The following is a 19,829-nucleotide window of genomic DNA, read 5'->3' as shown; positions in this document are numbered from 1 at the left end:
TAGGGTATGCGGTGGCTGAGTGATTAGCGTGTTGGCGACGCTTATGTCTGCTCCCGTGGCTACACCAAGGGTTTTATTTTTTTATCACTTGTCCAACACCATTGTATCTTTTTAGTTTCCTGGCGCTACTTACACATTAATCCTGTTATATAACCACACTCTGTACTGCCTGGGGGTTGGGTTGGCATACTCCTCCATTCTCCAATCTTGTTAACTTCCAACAATAAACAATCCATCAATCAATCAATCAAAAGGAAAAATTAGAGAAAGGAAGAGAACACAGCTATTCACAAACACCATTAATAAAAATAAAAAAACTTTTGCCGATTTATTTATTTTGGCTGGAAATAATAATAATAATAATAAAACTTTATACACTACTAAAACAGGTTCCCCAGGTGAGTCCCCGAGATAATTATATATACACCTGCGCAGCACAGGACGGTATGTACACAGCCCAACCTCCCTCAAGTAATAACAATGTAATAACTCCATTCATTCCTTCCTTCCTTCCTTCCTTCCTTCCTTCCTTCCTTCCTTCCTTCCTTCCTTCCTTCCTTCCTTCCTTCCTTCCTTCCTTCCTTCCTTCCTCCCTCCCTTCCTTCCTTCCTTCTTCCCTTCCTTCCTTTCTTCCTCCCCTTCCTTCCTCCCTCCCTCCCTTCCTTCCATCTTTATATATCTCAAGCTTTAACGTAAAAAACTCCTCTTGTAAGTTATGCGGGTAATGGAAGCATATTTTCACATACACATTACTTTCTATATTTAAACCTTTTTCTTTCAGCACTGCATATGAAGTAAAAAATATATAGAACACGGATATGTATGTATGCATGCTTAGGCTGACTTACGGTAAGGTAGTACACTCATATATTGCATTAACGGAGAAACAACAACCTCCCAGTATAGCCCATGACACAAGGAGACAGACAGCACAGTAAGAGATACACACACACACACACACACACACACACACACACACACACACACACACACACACACACACTTCACTTGCTTGTATAAAAAAGATTTGCACAAGATTTCCGTTGAAACTCCACAAACTAACACAATGCTCTTGATAACCCGGCCCTTGATGCTGCCCAGGAAGTTGCTTATGGGTCTGAGCGCACACACACACACACACACACACACACACACACACACACACACACACACACACACACACACAAGCTTCACTGCACCATCACTGTAAACTTGAGTAACATGTTTAATTCATTATATACAAACTCTCCTTGGGTATCGGCATATGTAAAGAGAATACCCCTAACTTGGTAATATCTCACCACTTCACTTCAATTCCCGCTGAAGAGAAAAACGACAACACAGAGGACTTATTATTACCACGGTATGCAAAGGTCAGGCCACAGTCAACACCCCACTGAGTATTCACATTCACAGGACACACAGAGACGCACAGAGCCTTGTACTTGTCCAGCTAGCCGTCCATGTCTGAGAGGGTATCACTATTTAGCCGGCGAGGATGTGTCTGGAGTCCTTCTTCTGCTCCTCCTTCAAGCATCTGTCTAGCTTATCGCCTGCGCCTGGGAGGAGATCACTTCCTTAATGGTGAGGGTGCGTCTACGGTCCTTCTTCCGCTCCTCCTTCTCAAAGCGCTCCTTCTCCTTCTTCAGCTCGTCAAGGAGGGAACCCGAGATGGCCAGGAGACGGTAGCGCTGGCGGAGGTTCCTCGCCCGCACGTGGGTGGATGATATCTCCACTGTGAACCGCCCTGGGAACCACCCTCGCTCCTGGTCTCTGATGCGCTCCCCGTGGAACCAGCCTGTGTGGGAGATGGAAGAACTCTCACTCACTCACTCACTCACTCACTCACTCGCATGCTCTACAGTCTACACCACCCACATGAGCTAAGGGTAGAGGGTAGCGGGTTGCCTAGCAGGTCAGCGGCAAGGACAAACACGTTATCTACTACGAGTGGGTAAGCTTGGAGGGAACCCGCTACCCGCGTCCGGTATGCCCACTCGTATAACGTGTTTGTTCTTGCCTCTGACCTGCTAGGCATCCCGCTACCCTCCCAGTGTGGCTGTATCCTAAGAGATGGCTGTAGAGTATATCCTCACACCCCTATCCAATATCCTTGACCTCTTCCTCTCATTCATCAATTACTCGCTCATCCATTACACTTTTACTTATTCAATCTCCTCGCAAGTAAGCTAAGAAACAAGTCTACAGTAACTTGCATTAATGTTTTTATCTTGTAGCTACAGAAAACACATAGGGCCATATTGCTAAACATTTCGTCGACCAAGTTCACGTAATTGACAAGGCTTTCGCAGGAGTTTGGGACATTTCCAGGATTAGTTTTATGGCCCTGGTGGTAGTTTAATCCCTATTCTGTACCGTGAACCTAAATAAACACTCTTTAGAACCTGATTTACCCCTTTTTTGACCTTTAGAAACAGCTGATATGAAAATTGAAAATGTCTTATAATACTGATGATAATGACTGCAATATGGATGATCATTTTATAGTAGTAAGAAGCTGTGTCTGAGATAACTTAAGATACAGTCATGCAGTAAGTGATATTAGCCATGCGTGTGTTAGGGTCATGCTCATCGCTGTGGTTTGGTCTAGCATCACACTTTCATGCTCATTCTTGCTGTTAATGAAGACTACCTACATACAATCCTATTCATTAAGTTTGGTATGATTCTTAACTACACTGAACCAACTTTAAGGCACAGAAAAGTTATTTAACCCGTTAGCAGCGACGGGCCAATTCTGTGGCTTTACCGTGTACCAGCGACGGGCCAAATCTGTGCCATGATAAAGACCCCCAAAAATAGATGATACATAAACAGATCACAAAAACGTTGATACATATTATGAAATGGTTTGCGTGAGTGATGATTTTTTCTCATTTTTCTCGCTCAGAGGGACCTTTAAGAAACATGGTCCCCGCAGCTACCGGGTTAAATCCTTGAAAATAAGAAAATGATCATAACTGAGAGTGATGATTGCCTACCATTCGGTCAAGCCAGTTTTTCATTGATTCTCAACTGCACCGAATTAACCTAAACCTTCAAAATACAGAAAATTCATACAAATCCTTGAAAAAATAAAAAAATCATCGTAAGTTAAGTACTGGCCTGCAATGAGATAATAAATGTACCTGAACACTGACAGGCATCATTTCCGAGGATATCCAACACAGGAATATATGAGGAAAGTTAGTCGGAGCCACAGAATAAGAGTTTGGCCACCTTGATCAGAGGTGGCATGTCCGTACCAAAAGAGCTACATGAAGTTCAAACTGATACTGATACGATATTGTTTTATTTATGTGCTTGTGGGTGGTGTGGAGTGTGTGAGCGAGCGAGTGATGAATGCTGAGTAAACCTAAAGAGATTGAAGGGTTAGGGATGCTGGATAGGGGTGTGAGGATAAACTCTACAGCCATCTCTTAGCTTTTGTAGGTGGTAAGTTGGAAAGTTTCGTTTAGTCGGCGCAACATCTGTGATCATATGCCGGAGAGGGACAGAAGGGGAAGGAATTTTAGGAGAAGGGAACAGACCCCAGGAGACGGGACACAACCCCCGATTAATACCTTGTACCCATTCACTGCTGGGTGGACAGGGGCGAAGGGTATCGGAAAAGCCGCCCAAATTTTTCCACTCCGCCCGGGAATCGAACCCGGGCTCTCTTGGTTGTGAGTCGAGTGTGCTAACCACTGCACCACGAAGCCCCTATAGGTGGTGAAGTGTGTGTTAGTGAGTGAGTGCTTTAGGTATCATCAGCATCTTGAAGAACCTAAAGCATTTGAATTTCGCACAGCTCTTCTGGTAACAACACAGCGCCTGTAATGAAGTTGGACAATCCTATTCTATGGCTCCTGGAGTTAGTCGGGGCATTACCAAGCCTGTTAGTGTGCGTGTCTTGCTGATGAAGCCAACGACACCACACGCCTCGACCTGGGGGCTGCCGAGGGTGTGTGTCGGGGGGTGAGGGAAGGCAGTGAGGCTGTTTCGCTACGCCTCCACTCTCCCAGCCCGACAGGAGTCCCGGGGCGGGGAGAGGCGGAGATCTGGCACTAGCATGGAGACAAGCGACGGGTGAGTAACATTCCGCTGGTGGTTAGCACACACACACACACACACACACACACACACACACACACACACACACACACACACACACACGCCTCAAACAAAGCTGCTCTGTGTGGGGCCATGCGGTTAGCTCGTCGGTACTAATGCTGCATGATGGCAAAAGCTTCATTAATATGTTTTAGTATTACATAAAGTGTTTACTGGATAAGCTGGGATAAAATATAAAGTTAAAACTATGCTGCCAAATCATGCTGTTACAAGCTGAATTATGCTAAAACAACGGTCACGTAATTATTAAGTTAGTAAAATATACAAAGCATAAAAAGCTTCACTAGAACCATGCAGTTAAATGTATATAACACCAAAACACTGATGGGGGTAACATTTGCACCATCATACACATATACACAAAAAATAACTTTGAAAATTGTTAGACGCTGATAAAAAAAACTTATCTAACAAACCTAAAATCAAATACTAGTAACAAAACTAAGCTTGGTAGAAAAAAATATATGTCCTTCTGAAGACATATATTCCTGTCATAGTTAACTGCTTCTATGATGTAAAGCAAGCATAGAGATGGCAGAAATAAAAATATATGCCTTTCTGAAGACACACATATATTCCTACCATAGTTAACTGCTTCTATAATGTAAAGCAAGTATAAATATGGCAGAAATAAAAATATATGCCCTTCTGAACACACATATATATTCCTACCATAGTTAACTGCTTCTCTAATGTAAAGCAAGTATAAATATGGGAGAAATAAAAATATATGCCCTTCTAAACACACATATATATATTCCTACCATAGTTAACTGCTTCTCTAACATAAAGCAAGTATAAATATGGCAGAAATAAAAATATATGCCCTTCTGAACACACATATATATTCCTACCATAGTTAACTGCTTCTATAACGTAAAGCAAGTATAAATATGGGAGAAATAAAAATATATGCCCTTCTAAACACACATATATATATTCCTACCATAGTTAACTGCTTCTCTAACATAAAGCAAGTATAAATATGGGAGAAATAAAAATATATGTCCTTCTGAACACACATATATATTCCTACCATAGTTAACTGCTTCTCTAATGTAAAGCAAGTATAAATATGGGAGAAATAAAAATATATGTCCTTCTGAACACACATATATATTCCTACCATAGTTAACTGCTTCTCTAATGTAAAGCAAGTATAAATATGGGAGAAATAAAAATATATGTCCTTCTAAACACACATATATATTCCTACCATAGTTAACTGCTTCTATAACGTAAAGCAAGTATAAATATGGGAGAAATAAAAATATATGCCCTTCTAAACACACATATATATATTCCTACCATAGTTAACTGCTTCTCTAATGTAAAGCAAGTATAAATATGGGAGAAATAAAAATATATGCCCTTCTGAACACACATATATATTCCTACCATAGTTAACTGCTTCTCTAATGTAAAGCAAGCAGAAAGATAGTAGAAATAAAAATATATGCCCTTCTGAACACACATATATATTCCTACCATAGTTAACTGCTTCTCTAATGTAAAGCAAGTATAAATATGGCAGAAATAAAAATATATGCCCTTCTGAACACACATATATATTCCTACCATAGTTAACTGCTTCTCTAATGTAAAGCAAGCATAAATATGGGAGAAATAAAAATATATGCCCTTCTGAACACACATATATATTCCTACCATAGTTAACTGCTTCTCTAACGTAAAGCAAGCAGAAAGATAGTAGAAATAAAAATATATGCCCTTCTGAACACACATATATATTCCTACCATAGTTAACTGCTTCTATGATGTAAAGCAAGCATAAATATGGCAGAAATAAAAATATATGCCCTTCTGAACACACATATATATTCCTACCATAGTTAACTGCTTCTATGATGTAAAGCAAGCATAAATATGGGAGAAATAAAAATATATGCCCTTCTAAACACACATATATATTCCTACCATAGTTAACTGCTTCTATGATGTAAAGCAAGCATAAATATGGCAGAAATAAAAATATATGCCCTTCTAAACACACATATATATTCCTACCATAGTTAACTGCTTCTATGATGTAAAGCAAGCATAAATATGGCAGAAATAAAAATATATGCCCTTCTGAACACACATATATATTCCTACCATAGTTAACTGCTTCTATGATGTAAAGCAAGTATAAATATGGCAGAAATAAAAATATATGCCCTTCTGAACACACATATATATTCCTACCATAGTTAACTGCTTCTATAATGTAAAGCAAGCATAAATATGGCAGAAATAAAAATATATGCCCTTCTGAACACACATATTAAGTCCTGCCATGCTAACTATTTCTTATGGAACACAGAAGCACAAACATGGTAGGATGTCGTAAACGTATATGCCTTTTGAAAGCATATATTTAATCCTGCCATGCTAAGTGCTTCTTTAATGTTAGATTCAAGGCAAGCAGACATAACCAGTACACTTATCAAGCACTCAAAACAGACAGACAGACAGACGGACATGCAAAGGACCAACATGCCACCACCCACCATCGGACATCTTCTTCAGGACATTCACGACATCCGAAACTTCGAGGGAGAGCTCATCGGCTTGCTTCCCTACGTAGGGGTGGATGGCCTGGACCTGTGAGGGGTGTGCAGAGGGGTGAGTGAGGGTGCGGAGGAGAGGGGATCAAAGTACGACATCTTGGGAAGCTTCAAAGGAGGATCTGAATTACAAACAGGATCACAAGAGGACATAGTAGAGAATTGAGGAAGGGAAGATGCTCGAGAGACATAAAGAAATATAGAGGTTTGGAACAGGGTGAGTGAGGGTGCGGAGGAGAGGGGATCAAAGTACGACATCTTGGGAAGCTTTAAAGGAGGATCTGAATTACAAACAGGATCACAAGAGGACATAGTAGAGAATTGAGGAAGGGAAGATGCTTGAGAGACATAAAGAAATATAGAGGTTTCGAACAGACTAAGTGAGGATGTAGTATCGGCCAGGAGTGTGCAGAGCTATAAGGAGAAGTTGGATAAGTGTAGATATGGAGACGGGACCACACGAGCCCTGGAAAACTACAACTAGGTTACAACAAGGTAAATACATGCATTGAGATCCCTTTGAAAGATCCTACTGTGTTTCTATTTTGTATATCTACGTCTTACGCCATTTTCCTGATAAAAAAAAAGTTGGTGAATGATATATGGTAACATTTTTTTATCCTGAGATTTGTGAGGGTAAGTTCTTGCAATTTGAGGCTGTGAAATTTGCAGAAAAATGGCATAAAAAAATCTATGTAAATGCCAAAAAGTTTTCAGAAGACAAAAGGGAATGTGATATGTTGTCAGAACCACTTCCTCAGATATCCAGAAAACAGCTTGAAATCTCAATATAACCAGTGAAAAAAAAAGAACAGTTCCGAATGATGAGAGAGGACCATAATTTTGTGACCTCAAGAGACTGCTTTTGATCTATGAATGAAGGACACAGACAGACATAGATGGAGAGACAGACAGAAACAAAAGGAGGAAAGTTAGAGACAGACAGAAAAACAAAACAACAAGAGACAAACAAAGATAAAGGGACAGACAGAAACAGAGAAAAAATAAAACAGAGTGATTTAGAGACAGACAAAGACAGAGGGACAGAGAGAAACAGAGACCGACAACAACAAGAAGAGAAAGTTAGAGACAAACAGAAAAAAAAGACAAACAAAGATAGAGGGACAGACAGAAACAGACAATAAACAACACATAGTGAGTTAGAGACAGACAAAGACAGAGGGACAGAGACAGACAAAGAGGGAAACTGAGACAAACAGACACAAAAACAAAGATGAAGAAGAGACAGACACACAAGTGGAGAGAAACAGAGACAGAGACAGAGACAGAGACAGAGAGAGAGAGAGAGAGAGAGAGAGAGAGAGGCACAGAGCATCCCCAAGACAGAGGATCACGGCAGCTCACCTGAGGGCAGTCCCATTCCTCATAGATCCGCTCGTCTGGGTTGTCAGAGCTGCGGGGCGTGACAGCCTCCACCCAGCGTGTCCGATCTGACTCCATCGGGCATGACACAATCTGCGGAGGGTTGGTCGGACTTTATTTTAGTCCATAAGTCTAAATTTATGGGTTTACAACTTTGAGGGAGCTTGTGGTTCAGTGGTAAAGGTTTTCAGGCTGTGGTTCTGTGGTTAAGGTTATTGTGAGCTTTGAATGGAACAGTAGCTTAGGATGGGCTTAAAATGAATGGAACAGTAGCTTAGGATGGGCTTAAAATGAATGGAACAGTAGCTTAGGATGGGCTTAAAATGAATGGAACAGTAGCTTACGATGGGCTTAAAATGAATGGAACAGTAGCTTACGATGGGCTTAAAATTAATGGAACAGTAGCTTACGATGGGCTTAAAATTAATGGAACAGTAGCTTAGGATGGGCTTAAAATGAATGGAACAGTAGCTTACGATGGGCTTAAAATTAATGGAACAGTGAAATGAGTGGAACAAAAATAAATGGAATAAAAAGAAATTAAACGGTAGCTTGGTTAGGCTTTAAGAGTTGTAGCAATTTCGGCCTTTTTCTGTCTTCAATGGTACAGAAGTCATGGTTTTTTGGGGCCTAATGTGTTATGGTATTTAGAGATTCTTCCACTCTTAATTGGTATGGTAGCTTGGTTTATTTTGGTCTTATAATGTTATGGTAAATAGGGCTTCTTTCAGTTTCATATAGCACGGAAGTCTGGGTTGGTCTGCTCCTTAAGGGGTATATCATTATCTTTTAAGCTTTCAATTGGACAAGAGCTTCAATTATCACAAGTTAAATAGTACCACAGTAAACCCTATTCCCACATCTAAGGAGTCACTGGTAGGGGCAATAGGTACGGTCGAAGGCTTCCCGGACTCACCATTTCCACGGTCTTGTTCTCGTGGTTCTGAAGCATGGTCATGATGAGGAGGTTCTTGTGGCCGTCCAGGATACGCCCGGGGAACTTGTCAGCCGTGTCCAACTCCAGCACCTGTACCATGTTGCGGGAGCAGTAGTCCAACACCATGTACTGGTCCTCACTGTGGCCAAGGAGGAAGGGAATGGGTTACCAGATGGGGATGAAGGGGCAAAGAGTGACTGACAAGGCTCATACTGGTCCTCACTGTGGCCAAGGAGGAAGGGAATGGGTTACCAGATGGGGATGAAGGGGCAAAGACTGACTGACAAGGCTTGTACTGGTCCTCACTGTTGCCAAGGAGGAAGGGAATGGGTTACTAGATGGGGATGAAGGGGCAAAGACTGACTGACAAGGCTTGTACTGGTCCTCACTGTGGCCAAGGAGGAAGGGAATGGGTATAATATAACCCAAAGTCTCCTGAAACATGATCCCCGCAGCTACCAGGTTAAGTTGGTGTAATTCCTAATGCAAGATGGACCTATTTGTCTACCTGAGAGGATGGCTGAAGTATAAGTCTCCCATTATCCCAATTCACACACTCATTTTTCTCGGCATTCCCCCAAGTCTCGCCTCACCTCTTCTTCTTGGTCACCACGAGGAGGTCCGTGAAGAGGAAGAAGTAGAGGGTGCACTTGGAGATCCTCTTGCCAAAGGTGAGCTTGCCGTCGTTTTCCCTCCAAGTGAGGCGAGTCAGCTCACCCTTCTTGACGAGCCACCGCGAGGCCGAGAGGAGAGGGATGGCCTTCACCTCCCGGAAGTCAAGCTGGCGGGAGAGTATCAACATCTCCTCCATTCTCTCCATGCGCCGCGCCCCCTCATTGCACTCCGCTACGATCTGGCAAAGGAGAGGTGTGAGATTGAGGTGATTTGGGTATGGAGAGGTGTGAGATTGAGGTGATTTGGGTATGGAGAGGTGTGAGATTGAGGTGATTTGGGTATGGAGAGGTGTGAGATTGAGGTGATTTGGGTATGGAGAGGTGTGAGATTGAGGTGATTTGGCTATGGAGAGGTATGAGATTGAGGTGATTTGGGTATGGAGAGGTGTGAGATTGAGGTGATTTGGGTATGGAGAGGTGCGAGACTGAGGTGATTTGGGCATGTGAAGGACAGGGAGGCGATGGTGAGAGATTGCAATTTGAGGCAGTGAAATTTACAGAAAAATGGCATAAAAAAATCTATGTACATGCCAAAAAGAGTTTTCAGAAGACAAAAGGGACTGTTAGGGAGGGAGTGCCATGATGTCACCCACCAGGAAGGCCAAGGAAGATGTGGCACCAGTGTTTTGCAGAGGATTTGGCAACACTGGCTATTGGAGAGGCTGAGGCAATGGACAGAAATAGCTGGAAGTGTATCATTGACCGTCTAAGAGATTATGGGAATACCAAACATTAAAGATGGTGATGATGATGATGACGATGATGAGGTGGCTGCTCCAGGACAGGGAAGTGAAGGGTAGCTATTATAAAGACAAGGGCATAAATGATGTACAAGTAATGAAAATTCCATCTGCCGTGTCAAGTTATTTTCTGCTTTACAATCCATCACATAAGAGAAAATTAACCCAGTAGCAGCGACGGGCCAAATTTGTGGCTTTACCGTGTAGCAGTGACGGCCAAATTTGTGGCTTTACCGTGTAGCAGCGACGGGCCAAATTTGTGGCTTTACCGTGTAGCAGCGACGGGCCAAATTTGTGGCTTTACCGTGTAGCAGCGACGGGCCAAGTTTGTGGCTTTACCATGTAGCAGCGACGGACCAAATTTGTGGCTTTACCGTGTAGCAGCGACGGGCCAAATTTGTGGCTTTATCGTGTAGCAGCGACGGGCCAAATTTGTGCCATGATATAAACCCCCCAAATAGATGATGCATAAACTGATTGGAAATGCTCTGATATATATTATGAAATGGTTTGCGTGAGTGATGATTTTTTCTAATTTTTCTCGCTTAGAGGGACCATTAAGAAACATGATCCCCGCTGCTACTGGGTTAATCTATAAAGTGCATATTTCCCAAAGAGAGGAATCAGGTCATCTTAATCAGTGTCTCAATATCACGTTAAGTTTTGCATAACGCTTCACATAACGGGAAAAATGTGTCCTGTAAAAAATTAAAAATAAATCCATCTCACCTTGGTCAGCGTGGCGAGGGCGACCTTGTACTCGTGCCAGACGGGCGTGTTGTGCTCCAGGCGGTGGAAGATTGCATCCACGAGGAGGGGCAGGCGCGTGATCCTCTGCATGGGGAGCATAAGGAAGGAGTGCATGGCGAGGGACTGGCACACCGGCGAGGATTCCAGCGTGTTGAGTACCTCCAGGAAGCGAGGGTTGTTCTCTCTGCGGGGAGGCGGGAGGTGGTGATGAGGAGGAAGGAGGGCAAGGTAAAGGGAAGGTTGGGATATACTATAGCTGCACTGTTGGGAAAGTACGGACAAAGGAAAATAACGGCACTTTTCCTGAACACCACCAAGCTTGTTTCCGCTTAACTATATCCTTTTCTTTAGTTTTGGGGGTTGGTATTGCCAGCAGGAGTTTGTGGTAATGAAGGATTGAAGATAACAGCGTAGCGAAGAGAGGACAAGGAAGGAAAACAACGGCACTTTTTACTCAGGATCATGAGGCTTGTTTCTGCTTAACATGATTTTCACAGAGTTGAGTTGACATATTACAAATACATACAATCAAAAATCAACAAAGTCAACTAACCACACCTTGAAAGACAGGTAAAAAAAGACAAATCACCCACGTTAATGTAAAGCAAAGACTAATATTACAGGAAGATGAGGAAATAGATTAAGTAATAGTAAAGACAGGGGGAGCAGGAGGTCACAAGAAGATAAGAAAATTAATAAGGTTGGGGTAGCGATGGGGGCAGGAGACCACAGAGAGATGAGGAAATAGATTAAGTAATAGTAAAGACAGGGGGAGCAGGAGGTCACAAGAAGATGAGAAAAAGAATATGGTTGAGGTAGCGATGGGGGCAGGAGACCACAGAGAGATAAGGAAATAGATTAAGTAATAGTAAAGACAGGGGAGCATGAGATCACAAGAAGATGAGAAAATGAATAAGGTTGGGGTAGCGATGGGGGCAGGAGACCACAGAGAGACGAGGAAATAAATATAAAAAATCAACACACAACACTTACTTGAGTTCCTTGAGGGTGCGGTCCTGGTACACTTGGTTGGAGCAGTATTTGACGTACACCTGGAAGTGGTTGTTGGCGTGCTTGCAGATGATGTCGGCGATGTTGGAGATCTTCACCGACTCCTGCCAACGCTTCTCAAGGTCGGCCAGGAACAGCTCGGAGCACCTCTTAACTGTGGGGGAGAGAAATAGATGTTAACCTCGTGTCTCTCTTAAACTGGAGGGAAGGACAAGTTGTAAGCTCTTAACTCGTCTAACTTAAGTGAAGGTGCAGGAAGATATGTGTCAGCCAGGAACAGCTCTGAGCACCTCTTAACTGTGGGGGAGAGGAATAGATGTTAACCTCGTGTCTCTCTTAAACTGGAGGGAAGGACAAGTTGTAAGCTCTTAACATGTCTAACTTAAGTGAAGGTGCAGGAAGATATGTGTCAGCCAGGAACAGCTCTGAGCACCTCTTAACTGTTGCGGAAATAGATATAAAGATGTCAACCTTGTCTCTCTCTTAAACTGGACGGAAGGACAAGTTGTAAGCTCTTAACATGGCTAACTTAAGTGAAGGCGCAGGAAGATATGTGTCAGCCAGGAACAGCTCTGAGCACCTCTTAACTGTTGCGGAAATAGATATAAAGATGTCAACCCTGTGTCTCTCTTAAACTGGAGGGAAGGACAAGTTGTATGCTCTTAACTCTTAACATGTCTAACTTAAGTGAAGGTGCAGGAAGATATGTGTCAGCCAGGAACAGCTCTGAGCACCTCTTAACTGTTGCGGAAATAGATATAAAAATGTCAACCCTGAGCCTCTCTTAAACTGGACGGAAGGACAAGTTGAGTCTGTTGATAGTGATGATGACAGTGAGTGATGTTGATGACAGTGGTGATATTGATGACAGTGGTGATGTTGATGCAGGTGATGAAGCTGGTGATGATGCTGGTGATGACGAGGGCGCAGACACCACCACACCAAAGACTCACCAGGCAAGATATCGGAGAAGAGGATGTGGCGTTCCCTGCGGCTGAGCACGGCATCCTCCCCCTCGTCAATGAACTCACGGCACTGGACGAAATGGGTGACCAGCACATTGAGGGACTTAAGGTAGGAGGCCTCGGAGGTGATCATCTCAAACATTGCCTCCTGGATCTTCCTTTCCTGCCCGCTGATCTGGTCTGGAGGGAACAAGGACGGATGAGGAGATGAATAACAGCTTGACAGATTAACTGGTGTGTAAATGAATGAGAATAAATACAGGAGAGACGAGAGAAGGGTATCCGAACGCCTCTCCTCACGAAATTGACCTCTCTTTGGATTCTTTTTGGGAGCAGCGAGTAGCGGGCTTTTTTTTATTATTGTTTACTTTTGTGTGTGTGCCCTTGAGCTGTCTCCTTTGTTTAAAAATAAATAAATAAATAAATAAAAAAGGAGGAAATAAGACTCCCAGCGTGGCACTCACTCAGGAGGCCGCTCTCCATCACCTCCGGCAGCTCACACCACAGCGTCCGGCGCCCATCCGCGGGGGTCACCAGCTCCATGGCCGAGGGGCGGCTCTGAAGCTTGCCGCTGCCGCCCTGCCCGTCATTTATTACCTGAACATGAAGGAGAGAAAAATTGCTTAATATGTGTAAGTGTGTGTGAAATAAAAATGCAGTCATTATTTATCCATTTAACTTTTCTTATTGAGCGTGTGTGTGTGTGTGTGTGTGTGTGTGTGTGTGTGTGTACATCAACAGTCAGGTCAAAGGTCAAGCCCGCACCTCATAGTCGTCCTCGGAGGAGCAGTCTCCCTGGTTGTGGGCGGCACGCTCCAGCACGCCGGCGGTGTAGAACTGGTACAGTGGCTCATCAGCGAAGTGTGAACTGACGTACAGCGGCTCGTCCTGGATGAGGGCATTGACGCTGAAGTCCAAGTAGCTGTTGTTGTCCCCGTCCAGCATGCCAGAGGGCAGGTGGAGCAGGCCAGCCGTGGACTGGGGCCGAGATGGCTTGGGTCCGAGAGGAAGTGGTGGGTTTCGCCGTGCAGGCAGGGGTGGCGGGGCTGAGGCAATGTCCCCCACGCGAATGTACCCTTCGCTGGACCCGTGGGAGCTTGAGCTTGCCACGGAGGTGCGCGCCCGTGGAGTGAAAAGTCCAGGGCCGGCCATTGCCTCCGCCCCAAACACTCTCTCGTCCCCGCTGGAGTCACCACCCGGGATGCCAGAAGCCCCCCCATCTATCGTGGCGTACTTGACAGCGTTGAGGCGCAGGCCTGTGTAGCCGGCGTCATCGGGGTGCACCAGCACGGGCACGGGGGAGGCGTCGCTGCTGGACTCCCCGGAGGTGCGCAGGACACGGCGGCCGCGGCCGGGTGGCACCTGTGGCCCACAAGACAGCAGCTGGTTGAGGCGCGTGGCCACCTCTGTTTTGCTCAGCTCCTCGCCCTCCCTGTCGCCTGCCCCGCTGCTCTTCTCTGTAACTAAATCAAACATGTGCCGTCAAAACATGCTGTCTCACTAACTTGATAAGGGAACAGAGACAGGTGATACTGGTCCTTGGTATAATGTACAGTTTATCTCATTACGCAGCAGACTTATGTAAAGAGGTGACAACAACACTAACCTTTGGGGGGCGGGGCAGGAGGGGCGGTGCGGGGCCTGACGGGGCCTCCACTGCTGGACCCGGTGGAGTTCTTTCTACTGTAAACGACGGAGGTGGGGCGGCGCGTTGGCATGCTGTCGGAGGAGGCGAGGGTGGTGACTGAGGCGATGGAGGGGGTGTTGGAGTGGCGCACATCCTTCACGCTCGCCCCGGAGATGACGCTCTCGGCATCGGAGCGCGCGGTGGGCTGCGAGGCGTCAGAGAGCTCCCCGGCGTCCTGGGCCCCCGCCTCGATGGTCAGCGTCAGGTAGAAGGTCGCCGACTCCTTCTTGGGCGGCAGTGGCGGGGCAATGCTGGCCACGTTGGACAGGGACCCCGTGGATGACTTTCTCTTGAAGTGGCTCTTGAAGGACCATTTCCTCTTCTCCTCGCTGCTGGGGCTCATGTCACTGGCCAGGTCTGAGGACACATGGCGGGGCTGAGCAGACTAACACTAACAGATATGGCATTCACAACACACTGCTCACTGCTCTGTTAAATCCACGGACATGACATATTTTTACGGTAAAGGAAACAGCTCAAGGGCAAATACAAAACAGAAAACAAAAATCACATTATGAACTGATCCTATAGAAGAGAAAAAAATAGAGTGACCAGAAGAGGCCAATTTAGGAAGAAAGGGTCTTTATGTAACATGCAAACCAATATTACCTTCCTGAAACGATCTTAATGCTCTATTACTCTACAACAAAGTATTACTCATCACATTCAGAACTATTTTCCCACCAATAAAGAGAGAAAAAACACATTACCAACTCCCCACAAACTCCAGGTAGGCAAGACACACCACCCAATTCCCAGGGAGCCTTACTTTCGGTACTCTTGATGTCCGAGGCGCTGAACGTACTCTTCTTTTTGATCCTGTTGAGGCCCGTCCGCACTTCATTCTTCGTGAGGGACCAGTTTCGCCGCAGCCTCCGCATCCCCAAGTTGGCGGCCTCGGCGATCTTGGTGATGCCGTGCTGCTGCTGCTGGTGCTGGTGCTGCTGCTGGAGTTGCTGTGCTGTGTTCCCATCCTGGTGTTTGCCCGCCAGTGCCTCCTCAGATCTCAGGGAGTCGTGGTGCTCCCTCGAGAGATGGGAGTCACTGTCCGGAAACTGTGGGAGTGTGAGACGGAGATGAGTGTGTTAAGAGCATCAGGTGGGGGGAGGGGGAGAGTGAGGTGGGGGTGGGGGAAGGTGCAGTGTGTTGGTGGTGAGGGTGTCAGTGTGTTGGGGAGGATAATAAAGAGTGTCAACTGTTTTATAAATGAGGATAGGGATGTAGGGTTAGTTAGGATAGTAATTGTGTTTATCATCATCATTATCTCCTCCTCCTCCTCCTGGGGTATCCGTGGTGCAGTGGTTAGCACACTCAGCTCACAACCAAGAGAGCCCGGGTTCGATTCCCCGGCGGAGTGGAAATATTTGGGTGGCTTTTCCGATACCCTACGCCCCTGTCCACCCAGCAGTGAATGGTACCAGGTATTAATCGGGGGTTGTGTCCTGTCTCCTGGGATTTGTTCCCTTCTCCTATAATTCCTTCCCCCTCCTGTCCCTCTCCGGCATATGACCACAGATGTTGCGCCGACTAAACGAAACTTTCCAACTTTTTCCTCCTCCTCCTCCTCAGCATCATCATCTCTTATTCTTCTCTTCCGTTGCTTCTCCTATTCCTCTTCTTCCTCCTCTTTATCATCATCATCATCATCATCATCACTTACCTGGGGGCGGAGACGGCAGTAAGCACTTTCAGAGTCATCGGAATCGAAGGAGTCATCGAAATCCTGGTCGTCCTGGCGCGCGAAGTCGTCCTCGGGTGCTGGACTGATGACTTCGTAGATGGCCTCGTAGTGCCCACCGGCGGCGTCCTCCTCCTCAGACTCCCCTCCTGCGGGCACCAAGCGAAGGGCGTGTTAGTGAGGGCGGTGGTGAGGGCGTGAGGGTGGGAGGGTGTGATAAGAGGGTGTGAGGAACGAACAGAGTGGGGGAAGAGGAAGATAAGAAAGAGGGAAGCGTTTACGAATTGAGAAGAAGGGTTTAAGAGGGAGAATGAAGGGAGAATAAGGAAGAGGGGAGAGAAGGATAAGAAAGAGAGGAGAGCTGACAAACAGAGAAATAAAGAAGGTTTTAAAAGGGGAATGAAGGGGAGAATAGGAAAGAGGGAATGGTTTGAAGGGGAATGAAAGGGAGAATAAGGAAGAGGGGAGAGGAAGAAAAGAAAAAGGGAAGAGAAAGAAAAAGAGAATAGCTGACAAATAGGGAAATAAAGGTTTTAAAAGGGGAATGAAGGAGAGAACAAGGAAGAGAGAAGAGAAGGAATGAAAGGAAGGATAGGAAAGATGAGAAAATGGACAGGGAAAAAAAGTGAAGAGAGGAACAGAAGGAACAAACAAAGGGATATAAGAGAGGAAGAAGGGAAGAGAAGGAGCGAGATAAGAGGAAGAGAAAGGAGAAAGATGAAACACAGAAACAAAGGGAGATAAAAGAGGAAATAAGAGGAAAAGGGAGGATGAGAAAGAGGGAATTAAGAGGAAACTAAAAGAGATGAGGAAAGTTAACAAAGCGAACGTAGGAATAAGGAGAAGATACAAGATAAGGAAATATAAATGAACATGGTCTAGGAAGGGAAAGGGAGATGCGTGGAGGAGGAAGAACGGAAATAGGAAATAGCAAGGGAGGGAAGGAGTGGCGTAAAGGGGAACAAGATAATTGGAAGGGAGAGGGAGAGAAAGAGGAAGGAGAAAAGAAAACGTTAATTGTGTAGTTATAGTGGAAGAGTGGAACGAGGAGACGGGAAGAAGGAAGGAGGGATGGAAGAGAGGAAGGAAGGAAGGAAGGAAGGAATAAGACGAGATAAACGAGGAATGAAGGAGGGATGGAAGAGAGGAAGGAAGGAAGGAAAGGACAGAGGAGATAGAGGAAGAATGAAGGAGAAGGAGGAAGGAAGGAAGGGACAGAGACAGGAAGGAATAAGATAAAATAAGCAAAGAATGAAGGAGGGATGGAAAAAAGGAAGGAACGAAAGGAGACAGAAAGGAAAAAGAGAAGATAAGCGAGGGATGAAGGAGAAATATTAAGAAATGAATGAATGAAGGAATAATGTTAAAAAAAGGAAGAAAGAGAGGATATTTATAAAGGAGACAGAGATAGGAAGGGACAAGACGAGGTGATATTGAAAAAAATAATATTAATAAACATGATCGCTAAAAAAAATAATTGACTTTTTATAATGAACTCAAAACAAGAAAAACAACTCAAACAAACACACTAACACAATCAATAGACATATACATCACATCACACTGAGTAACTGATGCGTTTTATATATGAAGGGATAAAGGGAGTCTGAATGTAAAGACTAGTAATAACAGATTGACTGATTTAAAATAAGTTGTAAATGTTATGTCAGTCGCGTTATGGGTTTAGTCAGTCCAGAAAAACGTCCCTCGTAGCGTCTATGAACAACCAATCACCAGTCAGGGTCAGTCGAGGGTCAGAGGTCTTGGCCAATGAGAAGCTTAGAGGGTCGGGACGGACAGCCAATCACCATGCAGTTAGAGGCAGTGTTACCAATAGAAGAATTATTTCGCTATTTTCACGTGTTATTTTAATTTCTAGAGTGTTGTTATCATTGTTATTGTTATTATTATTATTGGTATTTAACGCTGGGATGTGTGTGTGTGTGTGTGTGTGTGTGTGTGTGTGTGTGTGTGTGTGTGTAACCTTATTCATGAAAAGATCGAGGAGATAAGAAAAAACTGGAGTGATATAAGATAAGGAAGGAAGGAAGGAAGGAAGGAGAGATACGAAAGGACAAAGATAAGAAGGGATAAGAGGAGATAAACGAGAAATGAAGGAGAAATATGAACGAAAGGACGGAGATAAGGGATAAGAGAAGATAAGCGAGAAATGAAGGAGATATAAGAGGCAAAGAAGGATGGAAGAAGTGAAATAAAGAAAGAAAGGAAGGAAAGAAGAAAGAAAGGAAGGTACGAAGGAACAGATAAGAAGGGATAAGAGGAGATAAACGAGAAATGAAGAAGAAATATGAAACACGGAAGAATGGAAGAAGTGAAATAAAGAACGAAAGAAAGGAAATAAGAAAGGAAGGTACGAAAGGGCAGAGAGAGGAAGGAATAAGAGGAAATAAGAATAATCGAGGAATGAAGGAGAGAATGTGTGAAGTATCAGTGTATGACGTATTTTGCACATTAGTATCAACACATAAGCCTGACTTCACATCCTCTGCGTTATTGAGTCAGGCCAAACAAAGCATTCACTCCCACGATGTTAGGCGATGAAGCGTGAGAATATATTTTTTTTTTCCCTCTCACTCCGAGTTTACTTAATATACCAAATCCTTAACTCGCTTCCACTGTTGCGTGAGTTTGTTGTTGATTATATATATACAGACAGACGGAAGGAAGATAGACCAGCAAAACATACAGACAGACAGGCAGTGTAAGATTAACCACCACAGACAGACAAACGGGTGTAAGATAAACAGACAGACAGTGTAAGGTTAACCAACACAGACAGACAGGCAGTGTAAGATTGACCACCACAGACAGACAAACGCGAGTAAAATAAACAGACAGACAGACACGAGGAAGATAGATCACAGACAGACACATAGACAGAACCACACGTAAGATAAACTATAGACAGACAGACAGATAGACAGAAAAACAGACATATAAAAACAAATGATAGAAAGGGGAATGAAGGAAAAGGGAAGGAGGAGGAAAAACGGGAAATAAAGAAAGAAAATGGAGAGAGAGAGAGAGAGAGAGAGAGAGAGAGAGAGAGAGAGAGAGAGAGAGAGAGAGAGAGAATGGTAATGCAGGTGATTTGAATGAGTTGATAAAGACCAATCTCCTCTTATAGCGAAATTGTTGTGTGGGAGAGAGAAGAAGAGAGAGGAGCAGGGAAGAAAACAAGACTGAAGACGAAAATAAAAAGGAGTGAAGGAAAAAGATGAATAAAAGAAAAGGGAAGGAGAGAGAAAAAGAGGAAGGACGGGGAAAAAGCAAGTAGAG

The 19,829-nt window shown here is 44.4% G+C and overlaps 1 protein-coding gene across 6 annotated transcripts in view; it reads right to left on the bottom strand.

Moving 5' to 3' along the window:
* Positions 1-313: 313 nt before the first annotated feature.
* LOC126987005 (uncharacterized) overlaps positions 314-19,829 on the bottom strand; it is a 148,334-nt gene continuing 128,818 nt past the window's right edge. For 3 of the 6 annotated variants that reach the window (XM_050843636.1, XM_050843637.1, XM_050843635.1), the window contains 13 exons: positions 16,512-16,678; positions 15,621-15,906; positions 14,771-15,208; positions 13,930-14,627; positions 13,629-13,761; positions 13,153-13,344; positions 12,182-12,353; positions 11,168-11,372; positions 9,618-9,877; positions 9,004-9,163; positions 8,070-8,180; positions 6,648-6,741; positions 314-1,798 (listed from right to left, as the gene is read on the bottom strand). In XM_050843636.1, coding sequence (XP_050699593.1) covers positions 1,542-1,798; positions 6,648-6,741; positions 8,070-8,180; positions 9,004-9,163; positions 9,618-9,877; positions 11,168-11,372; positions 12,182-12,353; positions 13,153-13,344; positions 13,629-13,761; positions 13,930-14,627; positions 14,771-15,208; positions 15,621-15,906; positions 16,512-16,678 — 3,173 coding nt within the window. In that variant the 3' untranslated portion in view covers positions 314-1,541. The other 3 variants (XM_050843640.1, XM_050843639.1, XM_050843638.1) reach the window with 3 other exon arrangements.

Source organism: Eriocheir sinensis, chromosome 63, assembly GCF_024679095.1.
Source record: "Eriocheir sinensis breed Jianghai 21 chromosome 63, ASM2467909v1, whole genome shotgun sequence".
Taxonomy (NCBI): domain Eukaryota; kingdom Metazoa; phylum Arthropoda; class Malacostraca; order Decapoda; family Varunidae; genus Eriocheir; species Eriocheir sinensis.
Note: the sequence above shows the minus strand (reverse complement) of the source record. Positions and strands in the feature narration are given on the sequence as shown.